Genomic DNA, 17,835 nt, shown 5'->3' on the forward strand with positions numbered 1-17,835 from the left:
TGGACTGTCTCAGGTTCCTACAACGCGGGGACTTCTTCCCCACCTTAGAGCCTTTATCTTTTTTTTTTTAATTTTTTTTTTTTTTTTTTTGCGGTACGCGGGCCTCTCACTGTTGTGGCCTCTCCCGTTGCGGAGCACAGGCTCCGGACGCGCAGGCTCAGCGGCCATGGCTCACGGGCCCAGCCGCTCCGCGGCACGTGGGATCTTCCCGGACCGGGGCACGAAGCCGCGTCCCCTGCATTGGCAGGCAGACTCTCAACCACTGTGCCACCAGGGAAGCCCGAGGGGTCTTTCTTTAAGGACTACTTGTCACAGCAGAAATCTATGGTTGCAACCATTTTCTTTCCCAGCAAACAGGGAGCCAGTTCTGCTGCTGCTTCCCGGGGAAGTTAATGTAAATGTTTATTGTCCGTACAGTCATCAAGAAAATAAAGTTGCTGATTCACTGCCTTACACTGAAACCCTTTGTTTTTCCCTCCTCTTCCTTCCTCTTTATAAGAAGACACTTCTGAGAAAGAGCACATTTCAGGGACCCACTTGATGTGATGTTTTCTTGGTTGCCTAAATCTTTCATCTGCAGATCGTGGTTCCTGTAACTGCAGGGGGACCACCCCACCCTTTCCTCTGGAGGACCACCCCTCTAGGGTCTCTGAGGAACAATGGAAGTCTTGCGGTTCCTCAGACTGGAAGCCAGTGGCCCCATGGTGATGGTAGCCCTGTCAGTGGTCCTCTTGGTTCTCCTGAAGTGGTAAGTGCAGCCAGCATGTTCCAATGACTGTGACATTGTCACAGGAATAGCAGCCGTGGAGCCCTGCTGGAGCCGGGGTGGGGTATGTGGGAGTGTGTTTTTCTTCCCCTCTAATCTAGAGGGAGTTGAGTATTAACACAGCTTCAGAATTGAAAGCAAACAGCCAGGTTAATCTTTTGCTCAAATGCACGAGATGGAGGTGTCAGGAAAGACTGGTGATTCAGTGGCTGAGAACGCCACACGTAATTAAGTTCGAAAGAGATGGAAAAAGCAACAAATTGGAAAGGTTTGGGGAGAAGTAGCTCCTTGCACCCCCATCCTATCTTCTCGCCTCGTTTTTCTAAGATCCTCTCCCCAGGTTGCATTTACAGCAGATGCAGCCTCTTGGGTCTGATGACATTAAAAACAAAAAAAGATATAGGAGCTGTCTGGCAACGTGGGCCACTTCGTAGAATGTCATTGACAGGGATTTCTGTAGGTTTAAGGGCAAAGTGGTGGAACTAATTTCCTCATTTTCTAATATTTGATGGAAGGAAATGGATTCCAACGAACACAGTGTGTGCAGTGCCACAAAGTCTGAGACCCTGGGGGAACCTCAAATTTAAACTGGGAGTAACCTCCCATGATTTAGTTAATTCAACAGGAGGCTTTCTGAAGTCTGGCTTGATCGAAGGCTGGATGGAAGGCCCCACAATATGTTCTATTTGTGCATATTCACCCTGTCGGCAAAACTTATTAAAGTTACCCACTCCATCAAAAGCACCTGCATTTAGGCGGCTCTGGTTTTTGAGGGGAAAGTGGAAAAAATAATGGAGAACTTCAGTTTGAACAGAATTTCAATTTATGTCTCCGGTAGTAATAAAGCTTCCTCTAGATTAATAACTGGGGAAGTACTTTGAAAAGCATCAAGCATTATGCAAATGTGAGGTATTATTCTTTTGGAATTTGCATAGCTGAAAATGGAATTCACGTCTGATGTTCTAGGATGATGAAATTACCTCTTGGAAATTGGCTCTGAAACCCAGCTTCAGTCCCAGTGCTGTTTTGCTTTCTAACTGGTTTAATTATCTTTTGAACTTTTCTCAGTGTGGCTTATCTTGCCTTGAAACCAGCCACATGCAAACCCAGGAGCAAGTGGTACCCCCTCTCCCCCCCAACTCCATTCATCCACCTCAGCTTCTGCTCAGAGAGGAGATGCACTTAGCGCAGTGCCTGACACGTAGCAGGTGCTCAGTAGATGTCGGCCACTATCATTAACTATCATTTATAGAACCTAAACGCACAGGAAAATAAGTCTTCAGTGCTTTAGGTATATTTAAAATTTCTCATTAATATGCTTATTAATATTAATTTCTCATCGACAGTTGTGCTCTGATTGTGATTCTCAAAGTGTGTCCAACCTGAGGCCTCCAGGTGGTCTCGCAGCATCATTGTTTCTATTGCACACTTCACTGCGCTTCTGTTTCTGTCTTTATTGGGTCTTTTTAATTTCCGTAGTCTTGACTTCCAGCTCAGTGCCTGATATACAGTACGACCTCGATAAACGTCTGATGAATGGATGAGTGAATTGCATACATTACTGTTGCTCTGGTCACGGAAAGAGGCATGTGTCCTGACTGATAAGTTGGCTGTAACTGGGTGTTTCTAATCAGCGTAGATCAGAGTCACGGCCAATAACGCCACACCATTCAGCAAGGCAGTTGTGCATTTGTAATCTGTTCTGGGGCCATGCTCATAACCTGGGTCAAAGACACAGACATGAGAGAGATGCATGAAGCAGAGATGGTGAATAGGAAGCGAGGGCCAACTTCTACTGGTTCTTGCAAAAATATTTATGGATTTGTTCATGTGTGCCAGGCATGGCGTGAGGCCCTGGTACAAGGTCAGAAAACAGGAGGTCTGGGTCAGATGCCCAAGGTTGGGGAGACGTGGAGGTTCTGGGTGAGCTCGGTGTCTGTTGAGGAGAACGCCGAAGAGAAGGAGGCAGCAGGAGGGAGTAGCCATGGCCGTGGCCGTGGCTCTGGTGCTCCTGGGTCTAGCCCTTGATCAGCTCAAGGTCACCATCCTTGGGCTCTCAACCCTCCTCTTCCAGGCAAGACTCCAGGGAGCCTCTGAGCAACAGACATCAGCTTGAATGCGGCAGGCCCTCCCTCCAGCTTCATTTTCTCGACAGGGTGCATGTGGGAGACAGAGGGGCACCCTGGGAGAGCTGGGGGTGGAGAGACCCTCACAGCCATGTGGCCCCCGAGGAGATCTTGTGGAGGGTGCCGTCCTTAACGTTTAAACTCCTTAGTCTTTCCTTTAAGAGTTCCCCCTGCCATTGGACCAGGCAAGTGTGCAATGAGAGCCTTGACTCTGGAAAGGTAACAAGAGGAGGACCCCTTCTTGTCTGCTCAATGAGCCTAGGAGTTCTTTCAAGGCAGGACAGAGGTCCTGTATCTCATTGCAGTTCTGGAAACTTCTGTCCATGACTCAGATGTTCTTCTAGCATCTGGCTGAATGCGGGTAAAGTGAAGAAGTACATTCATCAGCCCAGCACCCGGGACGTAGGGTTTGGTTCCTGACTCAGCGGCTTCATCCACCAGGCTCTGACCCCAACCTGTGGGCCTGGCAGTTCTGTGAACAGTCACGTTGCTGCAGGTGTCTGTGCCTCTGCCCTTGCTGGTCTCCATGCTTGGAATCCCCTTCCTCCTCTCTTTCCTTCAAGGAGCTCAGGGGCACCTCCTCAGGGAAGCTTCTCCTGTTTGCCCAAGACACTGAGAAGTCCCACTCACTGTTGTTTTCCTCATCACTCTCATCTCCACCACCACCCTTGCATGCAGTTGGTGCCTAATAAATGTTGGATAGACTCTCCCCTGGCATTTTTCTTTCTTTCTTTCTTTTTTTTTTTTTTGGCCACACCATGCAGCTTGCAGGATCTTAGTTCCCTGACCAGGGATTGAACCTGGGCCAATCCTGGACAGTGAACCACTGCACTGCCAGGGAATTCCCATCCACCGATATTTTCTTGCTGGTTCTTCTCTTAGGCATCACAGCTCAATACAAATCTAATTCTTCTGCCCACGTGCATCACCCTTTTCCTGAAAGCCTATTGTGTTTTCAGTTTGGATCAACTTGGTGTCCACGTTTCTAATAGTTACAAGTGCACTGTTTTTGAATCTCCACTCACCTTGTACAGCAAGACCATGGCATGTACTTAATAAACACTTCTTAATTATTAAGTGTTGTGTGAATTTAGAAAGAAGACGAAAGAGTCAACTTCATCTAAAAAGAGACTAATATAACATAGGCATAGTATATTTTGATAGTTTTCCCCAAACTGCATTTGACACAATTTTTTGATGACAGTCACTTAAAGTGACAGTTATGAGGCTGAGCTGTGTGCACTGGGGTCTGAGGAGATCACGGCTGTTCCACTGGGGCTGGAGATGAGCTGGTATGTAGAATACATTAGCTAGAAGCACATGAAGCACATGCGAAGGTGATCTAGCCTCGTGATAAAACATTTTTTAAACTCATTTTTTCTGTATAAAATTGTTGGAAATGCTGACTTCCGGAAGAGATTTGATGTACAAGAAATAAGTTGTGTGAGTTGAATAGTGGTAGAGGCAATCTTAAGTATAGTGTATTTAAACTTTCAAGTGTACCTACGAACTGGCAGCTTTTGGTAAGATGAGGGTCTCTTTATTAAGAAAGAGTGTAAGGACTCCCTATATAATTATGTACAAATTCATCTGCCCCATCCATACAGACAGAAAGTAGATTAGTGGTTGCCAGGGGCTGGAGGAGGGGAGAAGGAAGTGACTGCTGACAGGTATGGAGTTTCTTTTGGGGCTGATGAAAATGTTCTGAAATTAGACGATGGTGATGGTTGCACAACTCTGTGAATGTCCTAAAACCACTGAATCACATACTTTAATAAAAGGATGAATTTTATGACGTGTGAATTATATTGCAATAAAAAAATGCATGTACCCAGAAAAAAAACAAAAAAAGAGAGAAAGAATATAAAGAAATAGCCCCGATATTAATAGTGGTTTTCTTCCAATGGTGGGATTAGGGGTGATTTTTTTCTTCCTTTAGTCTTTCTGTATCTTCCATATTCTTTTTTTAAATGAATATCAATTATTGAGCAAAAAAAGAGAAATTTTACTAAAAAGAACAGGGAATGCTCCTCTCTAGTGCTGAAGAGGAAAGCAGTTTTATGCTTTGGGCATAGAGGTCTTGAGACTGTAAGCTAACTATTTCTACAGCAAAGTGGAATGTACAGGGGAGTTTGGGGTGATCAGGGAGCTTCTTGGCTGATGAAGCAGTGAGAAAAGTAAACCGTGGTTGTTGCATTAAGTAACTAAACAGTCAAAGCAGTTAAATATATAAATATGGTGGAAACTGAGAAGAGTTGTCTTGGGAAGGTGGAAGGGCTTTCAACGCCAAGCTGCATTTAAATCTCAGGAGCCTGAGACCCAGAGGTATAAATCAAATGGACATTAAAATAGGAATCAGGGTAAGTTAGTGTTCTGATCTAGTCTCATTCTAAGACCAGGTTAAATTAAATTGTGAATGGTGATTATTAAGACTTAAGACTACAATGAAAAAGTCCATCCCTGTACTTGGAAGTTTCTTTCTCAGAGAGCTTCCTTTACATGTGGAAAAACTGGATTCTAATTCTAGACCTACACAGGTCTAGATCTAATCACAGGCCACAGATCTAGATCTAATCACAGGCCACATTTAAAAGAAACCACTGCTCTCTGGGATGCAAGATGGTTCAACATATACAAATCAATAAACATGATACACCACATTAACAGAATGAAGAATAAAAACTCCTATAATTATCTCAATACATGCAGAAAAAGCATTTGACAAAATTCAACTTCCTTTCATGATAAACACTCTCAACAAACTTGGTATAGAAGGAATGTACCTCAACATGATAAAGGCCATAGTATATGACAAACTCACAGCTAACGCCATAATCAACAGTGAGAAGCCGAAAGTTTTCTCTCTAAGATCAGTAACAAGACAAGAATGCTCACTCTTGTCGCTTTTATTCAGCATAATGCCAGAAGTCCTAGCCAGAGCAATTAGACAAGAAAAGGAAATAATGGGCATCCAAATGGGAAAGGAAGAAGTAAAAATACCTCTGTTTGCAGAGCATATGATCTTATATATGCAAAATCCTAAGGACTCACAAAAAAAACTGTTAGAACTAATTAATGAATTCATTAAAGTTGCAGGATAGAAAATCAACATAAAAAATCAGTTGTACTCCTACGTACTAACAACAGATTATCTGAAAAAGAAATCAATCCCATTTACAATAGCATCAAAGAGAATAAACTACTTAAGGATAAATTTAACTAAGGAGGTAAAAGATCTACGCACTGAAAATTGTACGACACATGAAAAAAATGGAAAAAGTTGCAAAGTACATGGAAAGATATCCTGTGTTTATGCATGGGAAGAATTAATATTGTTAAAATGTTCATACTACCCAAAGTGATCTACAGAGTCAATGTAACCCCTATCAAAATTCCAATGACATTTTCCACAGAAATAGAAAAAAATCCTAAAATTTGTATGGATCCACAAAAGACTCTGAATCGTCAAAGCAATCCTGAGAAAGAACAACAAATGTGGAGGCATTGCAATTCCTTTTTTTTTTTTTTGGGCCGCGCAGCTTGTGGGATATTAGTTCCTGACCAGGGATCAAACCTGTGCCCCCCTGCAGTGGAAGCACAGAGTCCTAACCACTGGACAGCCAGGAAATTCCCCATCACAATTCCTGATTTCAAACTATATTACAAAGCTATAGTAGTCAAAACAGTATGGTTCTGGGCTTCCCTGGTGGCACAGTGGTTGAGAGTCTGCCTGCCAATGTAGGGGACACGGGTTCGTACCCCGGTCCGGGAAGATCCCACATGCTGCGTAGCGGCTGGGCCCGTGAGCCATGGCTGCTGAGCCTGCACGTCCGGAGCCTGTGCTTCACAACGGAAGAGGCCACAGCAGTGAGAGGCCCGCGTACCGCAAAACAAAACAAAACAAAAAAACAGTTTGATTCTGGAATAAAAACAGACACATAGATCAATGGAACAGAATAAAACATCCAGAAACAAACGGGCAATTAATTTTTGACAAAAGATTCAAAAATACACAATGGGGAAAGGATAGTCTCTTCAATAAATGATGTTGGGAAAACTAGATAATCATATGTAAAGTAATGAAATTGGACCCTTATCTTATACCATAAACAAACAAAAAACTCAAATTGGATTAACAACTTAAATGTAAGACCTGAAACTGTAAAAATCCTAGAAGAAACCAGAGCAAAAGCCCCACGACATTGGTCTCGGCAATGATGTTTTGGTGTTTTCGACACTAAAAGCACAGGCAACAAAAGCACAAATAAGTCAGTGGGACTGCGTCAAACTAAAATTTTCTGCACAGCAAAGGAAACACTGAACAAAATGAAAGGCCACCCAGTACCTTCTAGATTTACTCCATGACTGCTTCATCTGTTGATGGTCTTGCTTGGGCTGGTCTGTGCTGAAGGCAGCTGCAGCTGCTGGTGGTGAAAAAGAAGTCAGATAAGACCCAATGGGTCCACTGGTGACTGCTCCCTCTCCTGCCTGGGCCCCCTACTCTTCCTCAGTGGCAGTTCCTATGGTGCTGAGTGTCCCAGGAGCCGGGAAATACTCTCCGGAAGTGGCTTTTGGGGGCCTTTTAGCTTCGTGCATGATTTTTTTTTTTTTTTTTTTTTGCCGTACTCGGGCCTCTCACTGCTATAGCCTGTCCCACCGCGGAGCACGGGCTCCGGACGCGCAGGCTCAGCGGCCATGGCTCACGGGCCCAGCCGCTCCGCGGCGCGCGGGATCCTCCCGGACCGGGGCACGAACCCACGCCTCCTGCATCGGCAGGCGGACTCTCAACCACCGCGCCACCAGGGAAGCCCTCTCGTGCACGATTCTTGCTTCTCGCCTTCCAGCCCCAATCCTTCAGCCTTTCTGGGTCTCCAGCCAGTCACAGGTGGCTTTGGAAAGCAGAAAGGTCTTGGTCTAGGTCTTGAAACGCAGGGAAGGATTAGCAGAGGAGGGTGGACATTTTAGGTGGGCAAGTATCACAGGTGAAGGCAACATTGGGGTTTGTAACATTTGGTGGAACAGACCATTCAGAGTGTGAATAATAGATGCATTTTAGAAACACATTTTAAAGGCCGTGGATAATTTCCAGTGTCCCAGAGCATGTAGAGAAGGATGAACGCTATTTGCCTTTTTTATTTTTTGTGCTTTTGTCTAGGCTATTATGGGTACTTCAGTTTAATAATTCAGTGATGAGCTTGTAGATAAAATTGAGCCCCTTATGAAAACTCGGTCTGTGTTTCCTTGAGGGCCATTTTCACAGAGTATTATTTTTTGTTTTCTCTCTTTTAAATAGCTATACACAATATCCCCAGCCTTCTTCTCACTTTATTGATTTTCCAGAACGAGAGTACGAGTTGTGATTATAAAGTAAGGTGACTGATTATTTTAGCATACATACCAGAACTTATACAGCCAAATGAATTTTATGACCTTCCAAGGCAGTTTCCTGATAGGCTAATACCCTTGCTGCAGATATGCCATATCAGAAAACACATTCTTAGCACTTTTCTTTGGGAACCGTCCTTGGTGTGTGAATGCGGTTTTTTGACCGCCCTCAAGGCAACAAATCATCGTCTTTGTTGAGAACGGATTGATTTTTTAAAAACAGCCCAAATTTTGGCAGCTAAGTGATCAGACAGGGTAATATTATTTTTAATCCAAAACAAAATATGATTATAAGACAATAAAACTTGTTGTTCTTTACTGAGAAGTTTATGAGGCATTTCTGGAAGCCGGGGGATTCTGTCAGGCCACACTCATTGGACCTATGAGTTGCTCTTAGTTTAGCTTTGTTTTAAAGAAAACAGCAGCAATAATCTTAACCCTTATGGTTATACCTCTTCTTATCTTGTAAGGAATTCAGGCTTGTGGAATTGGTAGCATCGACTCTTTGGTCAGAGATGAAAGGAGAATCTCATTCATTCTATAAACAAAGCAGACCGTCGGATTTACGGATTTACGTCGGTGCCTTACTGAGCTGCTTGAGTCAATGCTTGGTGCTACTCTCCTGGGAGGACAGTGGTTCTTCCAGAAATAAAGCCACTGAACGGACCCTCCCCTCCACCCCTGAGTACCATGATAACAACCTACCAAATTGGCTGTCATCTGCCACTGAGGGCAAGGGCCTCATCTTTGGGAACCTGAACAGCGTGGCAAGGACTTGTTTCTGTTTGTAAAAATGACGTACGTCTCAACAAGGGAGCGAGACTTTGGGGAGAGCAGGGACAGGGGGCAGGTGTCGCGCTGCTGTGGATGGGCACTTCAATTATTAAGCGCCACCTTGTCCCTGGTTTGCCAGAAATCTGTGATGCTGCACGATGTCCTGGGGGTGGGGGAGGGGCGTCATCTGAGAGGGGAGACCCCCGCCATCTCAGGTGTCTTTGGGCCCCCAGGCAGAGCCTGGTACGGGGCTACCCTGCAGGGCCATCCTAAACCTCCGGGTGGCCTTGCGAAGGTGTGTTTCTTAGGTTTCGCTTCAGCAGATGGAAATTCCTGAATATGGTCCCAGAAACAGATGGCTTTTTTTGCTCCAAGTTTTCTGGGAAAATCGTGTCAGAGGATGACAGCGAGGCCAACCTCTACCAAGAGTGGCTTCAACCACAACCCCATTTCCCGAGCCCTGCCCAGAACACCCCAGAGAGAGCCAGCTCCGGGCACCCAACCCAGCAGCTGCCTCTGCCCTCTGAGCTGGAAGGTGACCTGAAATCCTCCCCGAGTCTCCTTCCTCCACCCCTTCTCTCCACACTCTGCCTGCACATCACAGACTCCTGCTGCCCGAATGCCCTCCCCTCTCTGTGTAAATGAAATCCCACCCACCCCTCAAAACCTTGTCCAAACATTGCTCTTCCTGAACGTCTCCTTAGCCAGGCCAGCCCTCAAGAGCCTGGCCTCCTTTGAACTCCAGCAGTGCCTGCTGTCCCTTGGCACACACTGTATTATTCTATTGTTCATGCCTGTGTCCTATTTCCTAGCCTGATGATAAGGCCCTGAGGGCAGGGGCTGCATCTTAAGACGGTGAGTGCCTTGTGCATAGTAGCTGCTCAGTAAACGTTAATGATCACAATCACGGCGCTGCTTCCAAACGACTGCCGTCACGTGTGCGTGCAAGCTAGTCTCCCTCTGACTGGCACACTAGTGCCACCATGTTCTCAACATCTGGCAGAATGCTTTGCGTGCGGGTCATTGAAAGAGTAAATAAATTCCTTCTTAGTTCATACCCTCATTGAATGCTGAAGGCTTTCCAGGCTATGTGCTGGGTCTACCTCGTTGATGGGCTATGGACCACATGCCCATGAACTCAGATACATAAAGTAACGGTCACGTTAGAAATCAAAGGGCAAGGCTCTGATGCAAAAGGAAGGGATGGGATAGAATGCAGGACACAGCCATTTAGAAGATGAGGTATGCGGGGAGCACAGAACACTTGGTGTGTGAGTGGGGCGTCCTGACCACAGTGTAGGGAAGGGGACGCATCCAGCCCCCAGCAGAGGCATCAAAGGGCAAATACTTCCTTCTTCACTGTTTTATTAACCACTGATCCCCACAGTTCCAAGCACCGCTATCTAAACTCTTCACCAACATCTACTGTTTATATTATTTCCCCATAGGTTCTGTGTTCTATTGTCCAAACAACGATGTATATTTAAGTAATGAATGATTTATTTTCCCATTTTAATTATTCAAAGACAAGCCGATGGAAGCTCTGCCGATGAGAACAGTGATCAATGAGAGAACCAGCATTAGGGTACCAGGTTATAATTCTACTCCGAAGCAAAGAAACTTGACATTTTAGTTAACCTGCACAATCTTATTGTCAATAAAGGCACGATTTACATTTAGGCTCTTTGCAGTGTTGAAAATGTCTCACGTACCCCCTTCCTATCTTCGCAAATCAATAGGCATCCGGGAAGCCCAGGCTGTGAGTGTTGTAAAGCACAGTCACTTATACATTTAATGGTTTCAACACTGTCTGTACACAGAGAGTGACCAAAATTGCTAGCATCGTCTCATGATATAAGGGAGATAACTGGGAAGTGCTTAGGAGAAATACGGCACTGTGGAAATCAGCAAGACTTTTCCAGTTGAGGGCAGATGCACCCTTGGGCAAGTCACTCCATCCTTGCCAGTTTCCTCACTGATAAGAGAGGGCTGAGGGTCCCTGGCTCTCAGCATATGGCATCCTTTCCACCCAGCCCCCCAGGCCAGCTCTCCCTCACCGCTCCCAGTTAGCCCAGTCTTGTTTCCTAAGCGGTGTCTGAATCCTTCTTTCCCCTCTTTCTGCTCTTCTACTCTGTAGTTCAGGATTTCAAGAGCGTCCCTTGGCTGGAAATAGACACCCAGCTGATTTCCCTACCTCGTGTCTTGTGCCCCTCAAATTTGTCCTCCAGCCCTGCAGCCGGAAGAACACACCAGAATCTCACCGCTGCTTCAGAAAACCCTCCCGTGGCCCTCCCCGCCTGGGGAACCGGTCTCCCTGGCTGGCGCGGGAGGCCCTCTCTGACCTGGTCCCATCCACTTCCACGTGGTCACCTCCTCACCTGGCCCCTTGCTCTCCAGTTCTCCCCACGCCACACTGTTTGCCCTCAATTTCCTTCCCTCTCCTGGGGTGCTCTGCACCCCTTCATTCCGGCGAGAGCCCTGCATCTCCTGTGGTCTTGGCCCTACCGCAGCCGGTACCTTCTCTCTCTCTCGTACCACTTCCCTGGCTCCCCCATTAGAAGGTGAGCAGAACTGGGTCTTACCCAGCTTTCCCCTGAGGTGCCTAGCACTGTGCCTGTACACTTCTGCTGGGTAATAGGCATTCGATGATTTGTTGACCGAAGCTGAATTAAGAGGGACGGTGTATAGGATTTCGTGTGGCACACGCTTGGCATATAAAGACACAAACTCATGTTAGCGGTTCTTTGCTGCTATGAATATCCTCATAGAGAATTTCCATTTATTTCTGGATGCATGTCACTGCAGCCAGCTGCCACCCCTACATGTTATAAAACAAAATTTCACTGAATTGAACTCTGAATCTCAATAAAAATTTCATCTTTATAATTCAGGCAAGACTGGGCTGTGGGTTGAAGTTCATCTCTGCATGGTTTATGAGGGAAGGCTTGCTAAACAAAATCTTAGTGCAAAGGTGACTGCTGAACCCATTTAAGAAAATAAACTATTCCCAAGCACGTTAGCCGACGTTAGTTCATCAACACCGCCTTTAAAAAACACACTAAAACCACTTCACTCTTGGCTGCCTTTCCCCACATGTGTAATGGTCCAGAGCTTGGGCTTTGGAACCTGATTGCCTGGGTTCAAGTCCTGGATAGCTTCGTGACCTTAAGGAAGTTTTTAAGGTCGCTGTACCTCAGTTCACCCAGTTTTAAGTAGGGATAATAACAGTGCTCACCTCACAGCATGCTGGAAGGATTAAACTCGGAGCAGTGCTGGGCACGGTTAACGTTCAGTAAGTGTTAGCTATTGTTACCCCATTATTAACTGCAGGTTTGGACTCCACAATAATCGCATAGGTGCTAGGTAGGTAGATCGTGGTTTTTATTTTATCATTTTCAAATACCGTTTGGATTTCTCACATGATCCCCAAGACTGCACTGAAGTGAAAAGTGAAGAGAGCCACGTGTCAAACACGTGGCCTCATTTTGAACGATCTTGAGCTTATACCATAAGGTAGCTTTTGGTCTTGAACAAGTAAGATGGGGTTTAAAAAATACCTATTGGATTTAGCAACTAAGAAGTTTTAGGTGATGTTGGAGGTGGTAAGAATAGACGCCAGATTGCAGCAGGTTTGGAAGTGACTGGGAAAGAAGAATAGCCTTTGTTTCACTGGTTGACACGTGCCTCGCCCTTGGGTTTGAGAACTTGAAGTGCAGACGATGCATAGCAAATCAGTAAATAAATCCTGGGAAGTTCTCACTCTCTTCTCTCTCACAGACCAGACCTCTGGTTTCCTGCACACTCTTGTCCAAGCCCCTTACTTCGTCATCCCTTTATTATGACACCGTAAACGTTTCTTTGCAGGTTCAGTTCTCTCCCGTCTTAAAACATACAAGTGAGTCAGCCGACCAACAGGCACCTCTTCTCTGACTACATGCTCCACCCCTGCCACGACTGCATCTCATCCTTCCCTTCCCAGTCAAGACCCCACGCTTGCTCGCTTTCTCAGTTCCCATTCACCCTCAGCCCTACAATGGGGCTTCTGCTCCATTGCCCACCAAAACGACTCTCTCCAAGGCCACCAGTGAGTCCCTCGTTCCTAAACAGAATTCACATTTCCCAATCCTTCTCTTTCTTGAGTGCTTTGCAGTATTTGACTCTGATATGCTTAGTCTCTTACTGTTGGGTTTACTGCAGGGCCCTCAGTTGTGTAGGGGTAGAGAAAAGGCTGAGCACCTCGAATATAGTCCAATGGCCTCATTTTACAGATAAGGAAATGAAGGTCTAGAGAAGTGAATTGCCCTGTATCGGTCAGTTACTGCTGAAATAACACTGTGTAACAAACCACCCCAAACTCACTGGCAAACGACAACATTTATTTTTCTCATGGTCTGTGTGTTGGCTGGGGTAGTTCTGTTCCAGGCTTGGGTGGGGTTCAGATCTGCTCCACATGGGTTTGTGACGGGGTGTAGGCTGAAGAGGATACTTCAGGAAAGTTCTGCTCCTGATAGATCACAGGGATGCAAGAAATGCAACAGGAAATAAGCAATGTCTCTTGAGGGCTCAGCCTTAAAGTGGCTTAATGTCAATTTTGCCCATATTCCTTTGGTTAAAGCAAGCCACATGCCCAAGCCTAACATTAATGGGTTGGGGAAGAAGACTCCTTTGTAGTGGGAGGTACTTCAAAGTCATAGCACAAAGGCTGATGATGTCAAATTTTGATAAAGGGAGGGCATGAAGAGTTGGGAGGAATGGTTCAATCTACCACATGCTTGAAGATCGCACATGTGGGTTGTGATCTCTGACAAAAGAGCAAGAGGCCATGAGTGACTAGACAAAACAAAAGAGGAAACAAAGATAAAAACAAACAAAGAGCAAACAAAACAAAAACGTAAAGCTAATGGAAGTCTGGATTTTTATCATAAATGACAACAATGATCTCTGAAAAAAGAACAGACATTGATGGGACGTTTGCCAGCTGAGGCAACGAGATGGTGAGTCACAGTGGGTCTTGGCTGTGAAGTGAGGAACTAGCACCAAGAGGGCTAAAGCAGGGTTGTGAGCTCAGTGTAGGGGCTCAGCCTGGACCTGGGCTGAGCCTGGGGGTGAACCCAGGAATATCTAGATGAATAAGAGGTAGAGATCAAGAACTGACCAATGATGGAGGTACAACATACCCTGAGAAGAGTAAATATTGATTCAGGGGTGGGGTAGGGAAGAGAGCAGCTGCCACATAAAGGATCCAATTCTAGTCTGGAAAAGCAGGATTGAGGGAAAACATTTCTCAAGTCCAGAAAGACCAGAGGAAGCCTGAAAGCGGAGAGTCTAGTGTGTTCACCATACCCTGAAATACAACAAGCAGGGAATATCCTCATAGACTGTGAGCTGTATCATTTGGGACAAATTCATTGTTCTATACTCGGCAATACATGTATGTATGCTCTTATACCAAGACACGGCTATGGCTGGAAACATAAATTGCTCCAGAATTACTATAAATATTCTCACGGGTGCTGGGGCCCTACTGAGTTATTAAAGAAAAAATATGTTTTAGGATGGTCGCTTGCCCTTCCAGAAACTACCCCTTGGTGCTGGCTAGTGGCTGAAAGGAGAAAGGGTGTGGGTCAGCATCACAAGCCCTGTTAGACACAGTGAACTGAGCTTGAGCTCTGAAAGATACAAATTACATTCTCCTCTAGGAAGCTGCTGGTGAATCTCAGTAGTGACGTGCTCTTGCAATCCAAAATCAGCCATAAACTTTCATTTCCTTTTTTGCTCTAAAAAGGATATGCTGACTGAAACAACTAAAATATAGATTAGTTAGCATACTAATAATAAATACCAAAAAATACACGCCTCAATATACAAAAATCCCCACAAACAAACAAACAAACCCAAAGCCCAACGTTCAAAGTGAGCCAAGGAAAAATGTATTTGAATTAGCGTTTTCTTTCATTAGAGTCAGTTTCTTTCCATGTTGCCTCCTCTGACCACAGGGACCTGTCCCCATCCACATACCCAGGTGTTGGCCTTTCCCATGGCTGGTGACAGCTCTGATGGTCTTCGTACTGGGTTAAGTAGTGTCCTCCCACCCCCAGATTCATGGTCACTTGGCACCTCCGAATGTGGCCTTAATTGGAAATAGTGTGTTCTTAGGGGCAACCAAGTTGTTCATGCTGAATTAGAGTGAGTCCTAATCCAGGACTGATGTCCTTATAAGAGGGAATTTGGACACAGAGACACACAGAGTGAAGATGTTGTGAGGACACAGACACACAAGGAGAACATCATGGGAGGATGGAGGCCGAGATTGGAATGATGTATCTGCACAGGAACTCCAAGGACTGCTGGCAAACGCCGGAAGCTAGGAAGAGCAAGGGAGGGTCTTCCCTTGGAGGCTCTGAGTGAGCTTGGCCTGGCCAACATCGTGATATCAGACTTCCAGTCTCCAGAATTGTGAAAGAGTAAATTCCTGTCGTTGTAAGCCCCCAGTTTGTGGTACTGTTACAGCAGCCCTAGAAGATGACTGCAGTCTCCTTCCCCTCATGAGCCTTGCTGAGCCAGGACAGACCGGTCGAAGGCCTGGCTAGAGGCTCAGGCTGTTCAGTCAGAGAGACCAGGCCTGGGCTGCGGGCTGGCCCCTGACCAGTGTGTCAGACACTGGGGATGGTCTCTATGTCTCAGTTTCCCCATCTGTATAATGGACATAACAAGGATGTTGGTGGAGATTAAAGGCCACCATGTTTATAAAGTGCTTGGTACAATGCCTGGCCCATAGCACATGCTTAATAAATGTTAGCTGCTATTATCAGCCATATGGTTTCCACCTCAGTTTGAAGTTTCCCTGATTTTACTTTTCCAGTAAGAGTCAAGTAGATATCTATGCCCTTGGGGATGTACCATGGCATCTGGCACAAAGTAGGCACTAAAAACAACTTTACGGAATGAAGACTGGCACAACTACAACTCATCGTAGGAAGAAACAGCTTATAGACTTCATAAGTTTTAGTAACCATCTGGAAAAACCCAAGGTGAAACTTTGGAAGAAGAATGTACTTTAATGAAATTTGTTCATGCTGGGGCATAGGGATGGTCCCTAGTGATCCTTGTCCCCTAGGATTCACACCTTTGCTTAGTCCCCTCCTGCACTGTTCCAGAGTCAGTCGGGTGACCAACAGAATACAGCAGAGGTGACAGTGTATCACTTTTTTTTTTTTTTTTTTTTTTTTTGTGGTACGCGGGCCTCTCACTGCTGTGGCCTCTCCCGTTGCAGAGCACAGGCTCTGGACGCGCAGGCTCAGCGGCCATGGCTCACGGGCCCAGCCGCTCCGCGGGCTCTCTCTCTGCCTTGGGTTGCTTGTTTAGGGGAAAACCAGCTGCCATGTTGAGCAGCCCTATGGAGGGCCCATATGGTGAAGCCTGCCAACAGCTACATAAGTGGGCGTGAATGTGATTCTCTAAGCCCAGGCAAGCTTTAGATCACTGCAGCCTCAGTTGACAGCTTGACAGTATCCTCATGAGAAACCCTCATCCACAAACCTCCCAGGAAACACCCTCCCAGATTCCTGACCCTTGAAAACCATGTGAGATGACAAATGATTGTTGTTTAAAGCCACTTAGGAGATGGGGGTAATTTGTTACACAGCCCTAGATAACCAATACAGGCGATGAGAAAGGAATGGCCAGGATGAGCCAGGACTGGGACCAGGGACTGTAATGGGAGACATTATAAAACACAGGAGGCAGGCAAGAGGCCAAACCCAGATGGGTCAGACATGCAGATGGTCAGGCAGGTTCTGTGGGTCTGCACATCTGGTCCAGAGCCCAGGGGGGTGAGAGCCACAACCAACCACATCACTGAGCAAAAGTCACTGAGATCTTGGTGACCTTAGACTGGAGACCTTGTTTTACACAATTTCCAGTTGGACCTTCAGTTGACCGCTGTAGCTATGGGGTCATCAAAGGCCAATGAGTGAATTTGCCAAGAATTAGGTCAACACAAAGATATGGAGATTACGGTAACAAACAAAATGCGATGGGATTATAATTTTTGAAACACTCACCATATTCTTTTGTTATTTTGACTGCCTAAGTTCTTTAAGTTATCTGCCAAGCTGGGAGGCAGAATGGGATTTCCTAGGCCTGTTCCAGGCTATTGGGCAGGTCACAGTGCAATAGAAAGTTGGAAATATTGGCTGGGTTTATGAAGATGTACATCAAATCCAACTGGCAAATGTTTTCTGAATGCTTACCAGGCTAGTTATAAGAGAATTTAGAGTCATCCGGTGCACCTAGTACAGGTACTTAATGCTCCTTACCCTCCCCGTGGCTACTCAGGGATATTGAGACTCAACAGGCGAAAAAACAGTTCCTTTACTCTTTGCACAGGCCAGGTTTCCCCTTTAAATTGACCTGTCCTTGTTTCAAGTCTTGGGGCCCCATTGACTCAGTGGCAAATCTGATCAGTTATTTGATCCCAGGGGATAATAGAGTCCCGTGAATGGCAACTGTCTTTTCACAGGGGCATCAGAGTCCTTACTCCACAGAAGTGAGCAAAGCTTCCCACACCCTCGATCTTGTAGACTGGTCGAGTTCTAGGCAATTTGCTGCTCTGCAAATGTAAAACAAGAGACACAGAGGCTACTAGCTAAGGGCACAGACTCAGAGCCAGACAGCCTGGGTTGGAATGTCAGCTCCTCTACTTACTAGCTGGACAGCCTTGGGCGAGTGACTTAATCTCTCTGAGCCTCAGTTTTCCCAGCTGCAAAACCAAGATGATCATAA

General features: G+C 45.8%; 1 protein-coding gene across 1 annotated transcript in view; it reads left to right on the forward strand.

Moving 5' to 3' along the window:
* The first annotated feature begins 543 nt into the window (after window positions 1-543).
* TBXAS1 (thromboxane A synthase 1) overlaps window positions 544-17,835 on the forward strand; it is a 150,454-nt gene continuing 133,162 nt past the window's right edge. The window contains exon 1 of the mRNA XM_060020023.1: window positions 544-748. Coding sequence (XP_059876006.1) covers window positions 660-748 — 89 coding nt within the window. The 5' untranslated portion in view covers window positions 544-659. The remainder of the gene's footprint in view (window positions 749-17,835) is intronic.

The sequence above is a fragment of the Delphinus delphis genome, chromosome 9 (assembly GCF_949987515.2).
Source record: "Delphinus delphis chromosome 9, mDelDel1.2, whole genome shotgun sequence".
Lineage (NCBI taxonomy): Eukaryota > Metazoa > Chordata > Mammalia > Artiodactyla > Delphinidae > Delphinus > Delphinus delphis.